The sequence below is a fragment of the Selaginella moellendorffii genome, unplaced genomic scaffold, assembly GCF_000143415.4.
Source record: "Selaginella moellendorffii unplaced genomic scaffold, v1.0 SELMOscaffold_57, whole genome shotgun sequence".
NCBI classification, from domain to species: domain Eukaryota; kingdom Viridiplantae; phylum Streptophyta; class Lycopodiopsida; order Selaginellales; family Selaginellaceae; genus Selaginella; species Selaginella moellendorffii.
The window spans coordinates 302,084-317,684 of record NW_003314318.1 but is presented as its reverse complement, the minus strand read 5'-3'; the positions used below and the strand labels follow the sequence as shown (position 1 = coordinate 317,684).

The window sequence follows — 15,601 nt, the reverse complement described above, 5'->3', positions numbered from 1 at the left end:
CTTAAGTTAGCTTCCCCGGCCAAGAGCCCATGACAACGGAATATAGGTGTCCCTATACTCCTCACCTCACCACGCCCTAGTATAGGGTTGGGACTTGAACCCAGCCTTGCTTTACTAGGGGGTTGGGACTCGAACCCAACCTCCGTAGAATACGTCTACGGATTCGACATCCCCGCAGGGAGTCGGGCGTAGCTCCCTACGCCTGGTCGACCTAGCTAACCCATGCTAATTAGCTTACTTTCGGCGCGCCTTCGGGTCCCAACATATGCCACTTGCTCAACTTTGCAAATTGATATTTTAATTGAACTTTGCATAAGTACATAGAGTTCTGCTTTGCAGAAATTCCTCCACTAGATCTCGCGTGTTCGCTAGGTTCTCCTCCGGTTCCCATGTTGTTTCGCAGTGTGGAAATCCTTTCCACTTCACATGGAACTCTCTCACCTCGCGTCCTTGTCGCTTGCTCTTGCGCGCATTGAGGATGGCCTCGACTTCGTATTCCTCTTCCCCTTGGATAACCTCAGGTAAAGGTCTTACTTGGTCCTTGCGAAGCGGATCCTCAAAGTACAGCTTGAGTAAGTTCACGTGGAACACTGGGTGCATCTTCCCCATCTCTCGAGGAAGTCGAAGTCGGTAAGCCACTTTACCGATTCGTGCCTCAATCTTGTAAGGCCCCACGAACCTGCTTAAGGAACTCAAGATCAATTCATTTACAGGAATACATGCATTTTTACCTTTGGGTCAACTTTCAGCTGATCCCACTTGGTAGCCTGAGGTTCTTGGTGTTCAGCCACACCTTCTCCCCAGCTTGGAACTCTACATCCCGACGCTTTAGGTTCGCATACTTGGTTTGCCTTTGTTGAGCCCGTTCCAAGGAATCCCTCACTAGATTCCAAATGTTGAGTCTTTCTGCCGTGAATGCCTCCACTGCGGGTAGCTCTCCATGATACTCGGCCACGCCGAGTTCCACAAGACCTTCAATTGCTCGCCCATTGATGACTTCCCATGGACTCACCCCGATACTCGAATGTGGTGAGTTGTTATAACACATTTCCGCAAGTCCCAAATGACTTACCCAATCGGTCTGGTCTCCCGAGACATAGCATCCCAAATAATCCTCCAGCTGCCTATTCACCCTTTCCGTTTGTCTGTCTGTCAAGAAGTGTTAGGACCACCAAACTTGATTTAATACCCCATACCTGTCTGTGGGTGATAGGCTGTGCTGAATTTCAACTTGGTGCGATACTGTTCCAGGAGGGTCCTCCAGAACTTACTAGTGAAGATCTTATCTCGATCTGAGATAATCTCTTCTGGCCTTCCCCGCACTCGAACCACTTGTTCGAAGAATAGCTTCGCCACACCTTCCGCATCCACTTCCGTTGTGGTGGGTATGAAATGTGCCATCTTCGAAAATCGATCCACCACCACGAATATCGCATCGAACCCCTCGCTTGGGGGTAGTCCCGTGATGAAGTCCATCGTAAGACATTTCCACGGACGATCTGGAATTGGGATGCTTTGCAACAAGCCCCCACTAGCCTTAGTCACGGCTTTGACCTGCTGACATGTTGGACATGTCTTTACATAGTCTTGGACGTCCTTAGCCATATCTGGCCAATGGTACTTCCTCTTGAGTAAGCCCATCGTCTTGGGCACTCCGCCGTGTCCTGCAAGAGGTCCGTCATGACACTCTTCTAAGGCTACCTTCCTTAGTCCCCCTTCTGGAACATATACCCTCGTTTGCTTGTAATAAATGAGTCCGTTGCGTTCCGCATAGCCCGTTTTCTCTTCCGTTGGCAGCTCACCTCTCTGGTGAGCTTCCCGCGCCTCCAGATTCCTCAACAACACTTCTTGTGCTAGACCATCGTTCTCATATGTTGTCCGCACATCGTCCCAGAAGGTTGCTGTTGCGCTGGAGATCGCCAACCTCAAGCTCGCTTTTCGACTTAGCGCATCTGCCACGATGTTGCTCTTCCCAGGCTTGTACAGAATCTCGCAATCAAACTCGGCCAAGGCATTGGCCCACCGACCTTGTTTCCCTCTCAGGTCGGGCTGTGACAAGAAGTGTTTCGTTGCCACATTGTCCGTGTAAACCTTGAAGTGTCTCCCAAGGTAGTGTCGCCACTCCTTGAGCGCCTTGACCACCGCAAACAATTCCTTCTCGTGGGCATGCCACTTCCGTTGAGCCTTGTCCAACTTCTTCGAGAAGAACGCTACTGGATGGTTGTCTTGTTTCAAAATTGCGCCCAACGCAAAGTCCGAAGCATCCGTGTCTACCTCAAAGTCCTTACCAAAATCTGGTAATGCCAACACCGGAGCCTTCCTCAACTTCCCTTTGAGGTGGACGAATGCCGCCTCGCATTCCGCTGTCCATACCATCTTCCCTTTTCCTGTTTGGTCCGTTAAGGGCAGGGCTACTCTCGAATAGTGTTTGATAAACTTTCGATAGTAGTTGTATAGCCCCAAGAACGCCCTCAACTCATGTACATTCGAAGGTCGCTCCCATTCCTGGATCGCTTGGACCTTCTCCGGGTCCACCTTGAGCCCGTCCTGGCCCACCACATGCCCGAGAAACTTTACCTCTTGTTGAGCAAAGTCACATTTGCTCTCTTTAGCATACAGTTTGTGTTCCCTTAGTTTCTCAAACACCTTCGCCAAGTGTTCGGCATGCTCCTCTAGCGTCTCGCTATAGATCAGGATATCGTCGATATAGACGACCACGAAGTGATCCAGATAGGGGACAAAGATGTGGTTCATCAACGCCGAAAACGTCGCCGGCGCATTGCACAGCCCAAAGGGCATCACCAGAAACTCAAAACTCCCATACCTCGTTCGACAGGTTGTCTTCTCGACATCTTCCTCAGCTACCCTGATCTGGTAGTATCCTGACCTTAGGTCAATCCTCGAGAAGTATTTTGCCTTTCCCAACCTATCGAACAGGTCCTCAATCCTTGGCAAAGGGTACTTGTTCTTCTTGGTATACTTGTTGAGCAACCGGTAGTCTATGCACATGCGCATAGATCCATCTTTCTTTTTCACAAATAGCACCGGCGCCCCATACGGCGACTTGCTCAACCTAACATACCCTTTGTCCACCAACTCCTCTAGTTGGCTCTTGAGCTCCTTGAGTTCTTTTTCGTTCAATCGATAGGGTGGACGAACCACCGCCTCAGCACCCTCGACCAGCTCAATCTTATGTTCTATCGGTCGTGCGGGGGGCAACCCCGCCGGTAGCTCCTCCGGCATGGTATCCTGGAATTGGTCCAGCACCTGCTGGATCACTAAAGGTACTTCTTCCGTTCTTGTCTTTTTGTCACTCTTCACCGAGAGTAAGCACAAAAAGGCTGCCTTAGTTCCTTTAGTGAGTTGTCCTCTCGTGGACACCAGGTTTAAGCATGACTCTTTGGCCTTGCTTTGCCCTACCTTTAGATCCTGGGCCTCCACCCTAGATCTTCTTCCTTGGGCATTCGCCAATACCACAAGGTTCCTACCTTGTCCATGCAGGGCTACCACGAACCGATTAAACCAATCCATTCCGAAGATCACGTCAAATCCCGCCATGTCCAAGACGGTGAAATCCATGTCCACTTTCCATGTCCCCACTTCGACTCTCGCTTGTCGAAGTACCTCATCGGTGCTTTGGCTACCTTGAACAAACTCTATAGTCCTTGGTTCGCCTAGCCGCTGCACCGTTAGTCCGGCTTGCCGGACTATGTCTGCAGCCACAAAATTATCCGAAGCACCCGTGTCAATAAGGATCTTAACAAAGCTACCTCCGAGCTTCCCTCGGAGGGCTAGTAGATGTCGCGAACGACTCTCTACCAAAGTTGCTCGTGTGATGAGTAACTTTGAGTTAGGGACTGGATCACATATCTCAATTTGGACTTCACCCGACTTGATGGCCATATTGGCTCTGGCCTTCTTCGGGTAGGGACATTCCCTCGAGAAGTGTCCCGCTTCGCCGCAGTTGTAGCATACGTTGTTTCCCACGCTGCTATACGACTTGACCTTTTTATCCGTGGGTTTGTCTTTTTTCGCTTGACTCCCCCACGTACTCGCTCGCTGGCCACCGGATTTGCCTTTCCGGAACCCCGAGGACTCATTCTTAGAGAAACTCTTTTTGAATTTCCCCTTGCTATACATTCCCCTTGGTTTGGCCCCTTTGCTAAATGTGGATCCCGACCCCGTCGTGTTCCCCTTTCGCAGGTTATCGTTAAAATGCACCTTGATGGCCGCATCCAACGCTTCCTTGTAGTTGGTCGGGTTCCACCGCATCACCTCACCGCGAGCCCAGGTTTGCAAACCTGATATGAAGGCATGGAACGCATCCATATCCCCCATGTCCGTGACAAGTATCCTCTTTGCCATGAACCCATTCACATATTCCTGGATGGTTCCAGTCTGCTTCAGCCTACTCAGCTCATCTCTCAGATGCAGAGTGGCATTCGGAGGAACGTATGTTGCGCGGATCCTCGCCTTCATCATGTCCCAAGTGGCCACTGGTCCTTCGTTGGCCTCCGTCGTTCTCCACCAAGACTTGGCATTATCTGCCAAGTATGGTTTTGCACATGGGACTTTCTCCGAGCTCGGTAATCGCAACGCTCGGAAGTAGTCCTCCATATCGTAAAACCAATCCTCCACCACTTTATAGTCATTCACTCCCTTGAAGACCGGTGGGGGCTTTGGTTTGTACTTGGGAACTGCTTGAGGGACTGATTCTACTTCGGTCTGTTCGACCTTGTCTGGTTTTGCCTCAGTCCCGGCCGAAAGATCCGCACCTTCTGCGCTGCCAGCATCCGCAGTCTTTTTCTTTTTCTTCCGCCTCTCGTCACGCTTTAGCTTGCGTACGAGAGTTTCCAGCAGGGCATTGGTCTGTGCCAACTGTCCTTCTAGCACGTCCAATCGAGCCTTGGACGACCGAACCTCGCCACCGGACTCCTGTTTGGAAGTTTCCTCACTAGAGTCCTCCTCATGCAAGGATTCCTCATCCCTAGCCTCTTGTTCGACCGGAGGCTCCAGCTCCGGCGGAGGTTCCGTCTCTGCTTGGGTTCGCTTACGCCCTGCCCTTGCCATCTCCCAGCAATCCGCCTCTATCCTTCGCTAGAACTGAGATAAAGGCTCCGATACCAAATTGTAAGCCACAAATTTTTCCTTTCCAATTTGCCAGCTTACCTCGTCTATCCGTCCAACACCGCCTTGGCTTTTGCTAAGTTCCCTTGCCAAGGTTCTCGCCTATGGTACCAGCTCCTACTTGGTCTCAGCTACTCACTGCACGAGCAACGGAGTGTTAGCCATCCATCCACGGATTCCCAAATCACTCCCAATCCCCCTCCCCGGGTTAGACTGGACTTAAGGTTCGGCTACACTCCCCGCAAGCACAAGTAGCCAAGCACACCAAGCTTCCAGGTTCCTAACATCCTTTGGTACCACAAGACTTGATCATGGGACCCTCTAAATCCCAAGTCTTGAGTGCAACACTTGCTTCGGGACGCCGGGGCGAAACACCGTGGCCTAGCGGCCCGGTATGGGTACCTCTCGCCCCCCACTTCCATCCCGAAGGAAGGCCCAAGCCCCTAGGAAGGGCGAGGACTAATGAGCCGCATGGTACTCAAGTGGGGCACCACTCCACATGAGCCGGGAGCACCGCAATCGGTTTCCCTTTCGGGAGTGGGAGCTGCTCTTGAGCACTTCCTTGGATGGCCCCTCCGGCACCAACCAAGTCCATGCTCACTCCCACCCAAGGCCCCTCGGTCCCAGTCCCAACCTCAAGTCAGTTTGGGAGCCCCACTGGAGAGTCCCTTCTAAACTGGTTCCTGGACCTCACTATCCCTACTATACTTTTGGAACCCCCTGCAGCCTCCCCCCCCTAGGAGACGCACGCTTTGGGCTTTCACCCCTTGACCCGTATTAGTATTTGGACTTAGTCTCTAGCTCGATCTCGGACCCGATTTTGGATCCGACTTCGGATTCAGGTTCGGACTTGATCTCGGACTCGATCTCGGACCCGACCTCGGACTCCACCTCGGACTCGGTCTCGAACCCGATTTCGGATCTCGGACTCCGTCTCGAACTCGGTCTCGAACTTCGGACTCGAACTCGGTCCCCGAGTCGGTCTCGGACTCGATTCCGGACTCTATCTCGAACTCGGTCCTAGAGTCGGTCTTGGACTCGATCTTCGACTTGGTCCCATCCGATGAACTCTTTGTCATTTTGGTCATGCTTTCGGGGTTCCTTTAGCCTACGACACCTCGGCGAGTTGGTTCCTTACACTCGGGAGGTCACCCAGCCCAGTACTATTCAAACCCAAGAACACTTAACCCTAAATATCCCAAGACCCTTAACTGATTGGGAAAAGGGGTGCACTTTTATTCATGGGCCCTTTCCCTTTATATTTGAATCTCATGGATTGTCTCTCGAGTCGTTCCCTTTGGTTGCTTACACTTACTCCTCGGATCAAGCTCAGCTAGAGCATACTGAACCCTTGCCAAATGTTAATCAACATGTGGTGTGATTCCCCAATAAAGTTAGACTCGAGACCCTTCTAATACCAAATGTAAATTCATAAGTTTGGATTTCCCAAGAAGTCACCCAACTTAGTACTATTCAAACCCAAGGACGTTTAAACCCAAATATCTCAAAACCTTTAACCGATTGGAAAAAAGGGTGCACTCTTATTCATGGGCCCATACTTTTATTTTAAAACCCTTATAAATTGCCTCTCAAGTCATTTTCTTTGGTTGTTTATAGAACCATCCATTATTCCCTTCTTTTGTTATGCCATGCTATTATCAATTAAAGAATAATCCATTGGAGCCATTTGCATTTGCTCTTTATTCTTGAAATGTGTTAAATTTAAGTGAAAAATACACTCGCACTATGTTTTAAAATAAAGGAAATTACTTTACATTAAAATTTAGGATATTTTTTTAAAACATTTTCATTCACACATAATGCTAACTTTAACACAATGTTTTCACTTTTTAAAACATTTAGACCAAAAAAAAATTGATTTTAAAAGATGGGGGGGGTTTCTTTTAAACTTAAAATATTTTTAAAAGGAATCTCCAAGATTCCCCAAAGATTCCAGCACCCTAATTAGGGTGTTTCAGTTTTTTGCCATGAGCTGGGATTGCCACAAGCTCAAGCATTGATGGCGGGGGAGCCGATAGCAATCATCACCCTAGGGTTAGATCATGTTGGGGATTCGGTGGAGGAAGGAGGAGCAGCCGATTTTGGGGAAGGAGGAGCTATAGGGTTTGATGAGGAGATGGTGCGAGTTCAATGTACCGCAGTATGTAACGCGGTATGTCACACAGTACGTGACCCAGCCCTTGATATTCTAGATTTTTTTTAACCATTTTTTTTTCAGGATCTTATAACAGTTCAACCCGAGGAAATAGAAGATGCTTCCGGGGAAAACCAAAGAGATTGGGAGGAACATGATTCTTTCAACAATCAGGCAGTAGTCATCGATACCTTATTGAGGAATGAGGTAATCTTGTTTATTCTACAAGTTTTGTTTCTCATCGTGGAGGCTTTTCGATCCATTATCAATGATAAGACCCTGGTGGCACAAATTCTTTCAGATGAGGAGGAGGACGAAGACAAGCTTTGTCGAGTAGTCTTGTCCAAGTGACTTGACACCGGTATCTGGTGGGTGAAGCCACAGTGTATAACAACATGGAGAAAGTTCTTCATGGAGTTGTATGACCCTGGTCAATGGAAGCAGAAGTTGAGGATGGAGAAGACGACATTCTTCGGGCTTTGTGGCATTTTGGAGGCTGAAATCTGCAAGCAAGATACAAATTTTAGGAGAGCGGTGCCAGTGGATGTTCGTTTGGGGGTCACCTTGTACAAGTTGTTCAAGAATACCAACTACTCTGACCTATCTGACAAGTTTGGGATCGGGGGAGCCACTACACATGATATTGTGGTGTAGACAACTGCTGCAATTGTCAAATGCCTCGAGTACAAGATTTGATTCCCGGAGACAGTAGTGGAGGTTATACCCATCTCCCTAATGTGGCTGGGGCAATCGACTGTACACATTTCGAGATTATCCAACCAGTTGGCCCAGATGGTGAGGGCTTCCTTGATTGAAAGCAGTGGTACTCGGTGATCTTGCAGGGGGTTTGCGATGCTTAGAAAAGATTCTTGAGTATCTATGTAGGCTGGCCAGGTAATTACTTTTAATTTTTTTCTTCTATCATCTAATTGGTTTTTTTTTTCCTAGGGAGTGTTCATGACATGAGGGTTTTTTGGAACTCCAGGCTATGCCACAAGATCCAAGCAAGGGAATTATTTATAGTTCCTCAAGGGTTTGCTTTTGACGAGTGGATTGAGCCATATCTGGTGAGAGACAAGGGCTACCAGCTGTAGTAGCACTTGATGGTCCCTCACTTAGGTAAGCTGATTGTTTTTTTTTTTCAATTATTCATTTGAAACAGGTTCCCAATTGACGATGATTGAGGCGGAGTACAACCAGCAACACCATCTAGCCCGGATTGTTATTGAACAAGCATTTGGACTCTTGAAAATAAAATTCAAATGTTTGGATCAAAAACAAAGGATCAAGCCAAAGTACTTGCCGAACATCATCAAAAGTTGTTGCATCTTGCACAACTTCTTGATTGATGTTGGTGAGACAAACATCAATGCCGAGTTCAAAGCATGGGAGAACTTTAAAGCTTGCTAAACAATACGACCAACTAAATTCTTCTGCTTCAATAATGATCACCTTCTAGCAATGTTCAAAAACCATGCAAGTATGAATCAAACTTCTTGAAACTCTAAATTACTGCTAAATATTCTTTTGTCATGGAATAGTTCACCTCTACTAATTGCAATGTACATATGACATAGGATAACACTAACTAAATACACTTATGCTCTTGCATCAACATAATATTAAAAGCATCCATGCATATGTTAATAATTATTTGAGATTCATAAATGCTCTTTCATAGTCTTCAGAGAAGATGAAAGATGATGTTGACAACTTCAATAATATTTGCAGTAATGTATATTGTTCACACACTTCAAAGTAAAAAACTTTGAAACAGCCATAAATTTATTAAGATCAACTTAAATATGGTTAAAGTTTGTGCCTACCAATTCTTCCTCCCACCAAATAAAGTCTTTATCCCAATAATGAGTTCTATAGGTAATCACTTTTTTTGAAGAACACTATAGAAGCTCCTGGTCTAGCATCCACAATTGTATATATCAAACTCTTCACTTTAAAACAATTCACCTTTCAATTGGTTGACATAAAATGCCAAATGAATTTTCACCTTAGCTGGCAATTGCAATTGATAAGCCATCTTACCTATATACCTTGACATTTCATATAAACTAGTATATCTATGAGAAAGTTTATCACTCCACAAAAGCACTAAAATGTTCTATTGGTGACTTGACAAAAAAATCACTTGCATAAAAATAAAATCTTCCACTTTATTATAAACTCTTGAGTTTGGACTTCCCGGGAGGTCATCCAACCCAGTACTATTCACACCTAAAGATGTTTAACCCCAAATATCCCAAGACCCTTAACCGATTGGAAAAAGGGGTGCATTTTTATTCATGAGCCCTTTCCCTTTATATTTGAATCCCAACAGATTGTCTCTCAAATCATTCCCTTTGGTTGCTTACAATCCATCATACTTTCCTACAAGTTCACGCCCTCGTGAACAGAAGTTGAGAGCCGCAACTTTCCCGAGAGCCCCGCTTTCTTGACACCCTTCCCCTCAAGTCGAGCCCAGCGGGAGTAAACTAGACCAGCCAAATGTCAATCAATATGTGGTTCTTGACACCCTACCCCTCGGTCGAGCCCAACAAGAGTAAACTAGAACAAGAGTAAACTAGACCAGCCAAATGTCAATCAATATGTGGTGTGATTCCCTTAGCCAACTAATAGAGTTGGACCCAAGTTGGACCCTCTAATATACCAAATGTAAGCTTGTGAGTTTAGACTTTTCGGGAGGTCACCCAACCCAGTACTATTCACACTCAAGGACATTTAACCCTAAATATCTCAAGACCCTTAATTGATTGAAAAAGGGGGTGCACTCTTATTCATGGGCCCTTTCCCTCTATATTTGAACCCCAACGGATTGTCTCTCAAGTCATTCCCTTTGGTTTCTTACATTTATATTCCTAGAAGTGGCACCAAACTTCTTTACCCTATACTTAAATACCACCAAAATCTTATCAAGTTTTATGGCTTGATTAATTGCCTCTAAATCAAATTTATCCTAAACATCCTTGCTTAAATGCAATGCTATTTGAGAATGCCTTTTAAAAATGGTAAAGTAAAGCCTTAGCTTGGTTCCATTATGCTGACTATTATTATAAGTGCACTAATGAAATATATAAATTCCATTATCCTTGTCTTTAGTTAATGCTATAGTATAGTATATCCTCTACCAAGCCTTCACAAAGCTCTTCCAAAATCCACTAGTGAACTTTGAGTTTCAATCGCTGACAATATCCTTTAACAAATTAAAATTAGAAAAAACCTCCAAATAAACTATAGCCAAGTTTTAGGTAGTGAAAGTTTTTTGAAGAACCAATGACTGCATATACTTTATTAATTGATCCACTATAACCCATGTATTTGTGGCAAATAAGTGATGAAGTTCATAAAAATACTACATTAATGGCTTTGAGGAATAGATAAATGTTACAAAAGCCCCTAACTTTTCCTATTTACCTGCTAATAAAGTTTGTATAACTTACAATAGTTGAGAATATCAAGCTTCAAATCCCTTCAATAAAAATTGCTGCTAATCAACTCCTATATTTTCTTCTATCTATAGCAAATACATACGACCATAACTCTTGCTTATAATGGAAAACAACTTTTACTCATATATAGATTATTATTACTCCACAAGATTCAATGCTAAAAAGTGTATTCTATGGCAATGTAGTGTGATTTTATTAGACAATGGGAAGGATAACAACTTTGTTTTAGTAAAGTTTATTAAAGAGTATAGTGTAGAGTTTTTCCATACATAGTAGAAGGTGTAACTACTTCTACATAATATTTTAATACTTGTGTTATAGGGCTATAAGTGTTCTTTGGCAAAACCATATTCTTAAATACTTTTTATTTTTTGGATATTGTAGCGTATGTGGTTTTGACCCTTTATCCTATGATGATTTACCATAAGATAACACCACGAAGAGGAACATAAACCCTCTTTATGCCACGTGACACATGCCACGTATCCAAGGACAGTGGTGTGAAACCCAAGTTTCAAGGCCTTGGGCCATTGAATGAAGGTACAGAGCCAAACTCCTAAGCATGGAGCCAAGGAGCTGCAGAATAGGACCACAGAGCAATTCCTAAGCATATAGCCTAAGGAGCGAAGGGATAGTAGCACAGAGTGACATGGAATAGTCCTAGAGCATTCAATATCCTAATGCAAGTACCAACATGCAAAACAAAGCCAAATGGAGTCTAGTGCTATTTCGACATATCAGTGGCCTAATGCAAGGATATGAATACTCCACTAGCTAGCATGGTGTGGAACTTGAGCTTAAACCCAAACTGGACACAAAACAAGGGCAAACACGCAAGCAAAAGCTAGCTATACCTCACGTTAGTTAGCCATGCCCAACCTATCCATTTGGAACCCCCCATATCCCCTCCCCCCCATTGTTTATTGAGGAACAGACACTTTGGGCTTTCACCCCAAGCCTCCCTTAGTACCAAGAGTTAGTCTCTGGGACAAGCTTGAAACTTACTAAATATGGAATATCCTTAAATTGCGAAATTGGACATGGGATGAACACCATTGTGTTCAAGACAATCTCTACATTCTATAGATATACCAAATGAGTAAATCTAGACACTCTCCATAAATAGCATTTAAGACCGAAGTGAGACTAACACAAAGTGCATGATAGTGAGGGTGTTTAGTAAACACGGTAAGCTATCATCTAGCAATATTGAAGGACTAGTCTCAATATATGAGGGTTCTTGTCACTAGCCAATGCAAGATATAATGAAACGGGAACTCCTTACTATGCTAAATATGCTTAGCTAATAACACATAGAAATTCTGTCCTTATGCTCGTCTAGTCTAAGTACACTCGAAATGCCCAATTAACTCCACTAGCACAATAGGGACTAATAAAGGGTCTAACAATACCGACCTCCTGCCGTCGTGGCAGTAAAGAAAGAGTGTCTGTAAGAATTGGCCGACAAGTAACTTTTGATACCGAAATCACATTCACAATAGATATCTATTATGTGGATCTCATTTTTAGAATGCTATGGTTGGTGAAGGTGGATCCGGAAATAAAGTAGAGCATTAAACATGTCTCACTATAGTACGGTAGCATCAAGGATATATGATTTCAAGATGGAGTTCAACCTCCAATTGTTATACTCTTTGCTATATATTTGAAGTGGGTTTTTTGTTATAGAACTGCACTTACTTATTATTTATTCGTGACTTAAGGGGAACAAAGCACATGTAGGAGGAAAGACAGTAATGCAAGATGTGATATGAGCATAGGTTACCATGTTGCGATGGATGATGATGATACCACATCCATCCATGGAAAGTGTCCCGGGATTTTGCAATGTGGTGGTGATGGCGGTGTGCTCTTCACGTTCTTAGGCAGTAGAGGTGTTAGCAGCGCTACAGTGGCAGCATAGTGCTCGAATGCACCAAATTTAAAGAGTTTGCCAATGTCTTTCTATCTGAATTTCCTCATTCTTCCATTACAAGATGTAGAATATAAAATTATACTAGAGCTAGGAATGAGGCAAATCTACCAAGGTAAGCAAAAAATTCAACAATAAATCAAAAAAGCTAATTAAGTTTGGATTTATTTAGCTAAGTAAGTCTTTATTTGGTGCAACAATTTTTGTCATAAAGAAGAATAACTCAATGTAGATTGTTATTCATGAGTTGCAACCCCTCAATAAAAATCAATAAAAAATGCAAGAGGAAATGCAAAAAGAGATGGATGGTATAATGGCTATGATATATGCTCCAAGTAAACTTCTTTGATAAATCAACTCAAAACACTACATTTTTGGGTGATGGTAGTGTGGACAAGTGTCTAATTTAATTATTATTGTGAAGAATTTCTTGGTTGCTAAAAGAACCTTAGATGCAAAGATTTTAATGATTATTCCAATGGTTTTACATAATGTAAGTCTTTGATAGTGGAATTGGCTTAAAGAGTCTTATATGCATTGCGAATAAAAAACTATTAATGTCTATCATAGATGAGTTTGAGGTTGCTTTTATTGCCCCTCATCATAACATGGAGCATCAGACAAGAAATGGCAACAGACAACCTTGCTCATACTTGCTTGCAAGCAACCTACTTCACAATGAATACACAATTCCATTATCTTGAAGAATGATCATATGGAACTTTGATATTTTCAACAAAACAATGAAGGACTATATTGAAAAACTTACTCACCTGATTAACTGTGTTATAATGAAAAATCTAAATTAGAACAAGTTCTAATGGCCTTCACAGTGGCAAAAACATGTATGCTAACATGAACAAACTGACTTGACATTTTCCTGCATGACAGAAAGCTATTTGGAGGATAAGCTTTAAGGAGAATGATAGAGAGCATTTACCTCATGAATTCAATGGTAGACATTCACCAACAAACAAAATGCATAAACACTATTGACTTACCACAGCTATAATCTCATTTCTTTGTTTTCTTCCGTCTAGCAAACTTGTGCTGGTGTAGGCTAGAAAGTTGTCTAATCTCAGCTGGTATCTGGCTCCATAGCTGGATCCGAGGCCAAGCACTCTCAAATTCTCGAGGCCAGATTGAAGGAGTCCATGGAGCTGGTTTCTACTTAAGTCTAGATAATTAGCGTGCAAACATCTTCCGGGATGGAGCCTGTGAGTTGATTCCTGCAAGTCCGAGGTGTCTGAGCTTTGAGAATTATTCAGTTTTTATAAGTTTGACGTGTTTTCGTTTCTCTTAAATAGGTTCTGGTACTCCAAGAGCTGTAGGTGTTCAAGTCACAGGCCGTTTATCTGGGAAAACGTATACTGTTCTTCTCCAGAATTCATCCAAAAGTGAAGTGATACTCACAGCAGGTGCAATAGGCACTCCTCAGCTGCTCATGCTTAGTGGAATTGGCCCCAGAGACCACCTTCAAGCTAAGAAAATCAAAGTGGTTGCAGATTCCCCCGATGTTGGAAAACACATAGTTGAAAATCCATCCACCAGAGTCTACATCAGCTCACCATCCCCAGTTGAAGTTTCCCTCATTCAAAGTGTGGGGATCGATCCATCTGGAACATACTTCGAAGGGTTAAGCAGTCCGCAGAAGAGTCCAATCGTTGTGGTCACGCAGAAGGTCGCTAAGCCTCGTTCAAGTGGAGAGATCCGACTTTTAACTCTGAATGCTGATGATAATCCTCAAGTCACCTTTAACTACTTCAAAGACTCTGTTGATATGCAGACGTGCGTGAGTGGAGCCAACACACTCGAAGAAGTTTTACTGACTTCCAGCTTCAGCCCTTTCATCACTGTTTTTCAGCCCATGCCTTCTGGTGGCATTGTGGCTGCTCCAAATCGAAGGAATCCTTTACTAAAGCCAACCGGCCTGGTATCACCCTAAAATTCTGTAATTGTTTTTGAGAGAGACTATGGGACTAAATTAAACAAAGACATTCATGTGAAATAGATTTAGTAAGGGTTATTTTGCAAAGGGCAAGCTATGGGTTTGTGGTCTCTCTTTTGACCAAAAAAGGCGCGCAAGGGCAACAACAAGGTTCACCCAGAAGCCATGGACATGGCGGCCTCGAAGCTGAAACAACTCAAGAACAAAGAATTCACAATTGAAGAGTAAGTAACAAAGCAAGAAGAATGGTTAATCTTCTTTTAATGGTAAGTTAAATACTAAAAAGTTGCAAAATTTGCAACAAGAGACTTTTAATCACTATTTATTAACCCAACTATATGTGGAATAATTAAAAAAACCTCAAGAGGCAAGGCTAAACCTCTTTGTCTTTGTTATTTAGTGCAAGGTTATAACAGTGTATTGCTTGAAATTGTTGAAGTTGGGAAGTTGGATGACTTGCATCCCTCACTGAAGCATTGCTTGTAGTACATAAAAATACTGTTCTTCTTTATTCAGAATTCAAGATTGCTTCTTTAGTGGGATATGGCTGAAACCAAATATCTCCTTAAGGCTGAAAATAAGCTTCTTTGCATCTTGATCTCCATCTAATGACAATTCTTCCACCATATGAGCAATAGCATCATCCCTAACATTGTCCTTGAACTCCACATACTCTGATTCACTAAAAACAGCTTCTCCTCCTTCCTCTAAACCACCTGAGCTTGACGATGAACTCAGAATGGACGTTGTATCTAAAAAAGAACAAATAAAAAGTTTTGTTTCTGCTAAATTTAATGTCATACAACAGTTTCAAAAAGCAAATTGGTAGCATATAACACACATTATCTCTCTCCTCTTAAACAAACTGGAAAAGGGGCATGACAGAGCCCTTAATAGCTATTTTATGCCCATTTATTCCCCAAGGTTCTAAAAATCCACAGTGATTACATGCGCTACACTCACCCCCCCCCCCC

At 43.6% G+C, this 15,601-nt stretch overlaps 1 protein-coding gene across 1 annotated transcript; it reads left to right on the top strand.

Moving 5' to 3' along the window:
• Nucleotides 1–12,541: 12,541 nt before the first annotated feature.
• On the top strand, nt 12,542–14,855 carry LOC9654737 (protein HOTHEAD). Its single transcript, XM_024688234.1, has 3 exons — nt 12,542–12,641; nt 13,987–14,612; nt 14,757–14,855. Exons 1-3 carry the CDS (start codon nt 12,542–12,544, stop codon nt 14,853–14,855), a joined length of 825 nt encoding a protein of 274 aa, XP_024544002.1.
• Nucleotides 14,856–15,601: the final 746 nt, after the last annotated feature.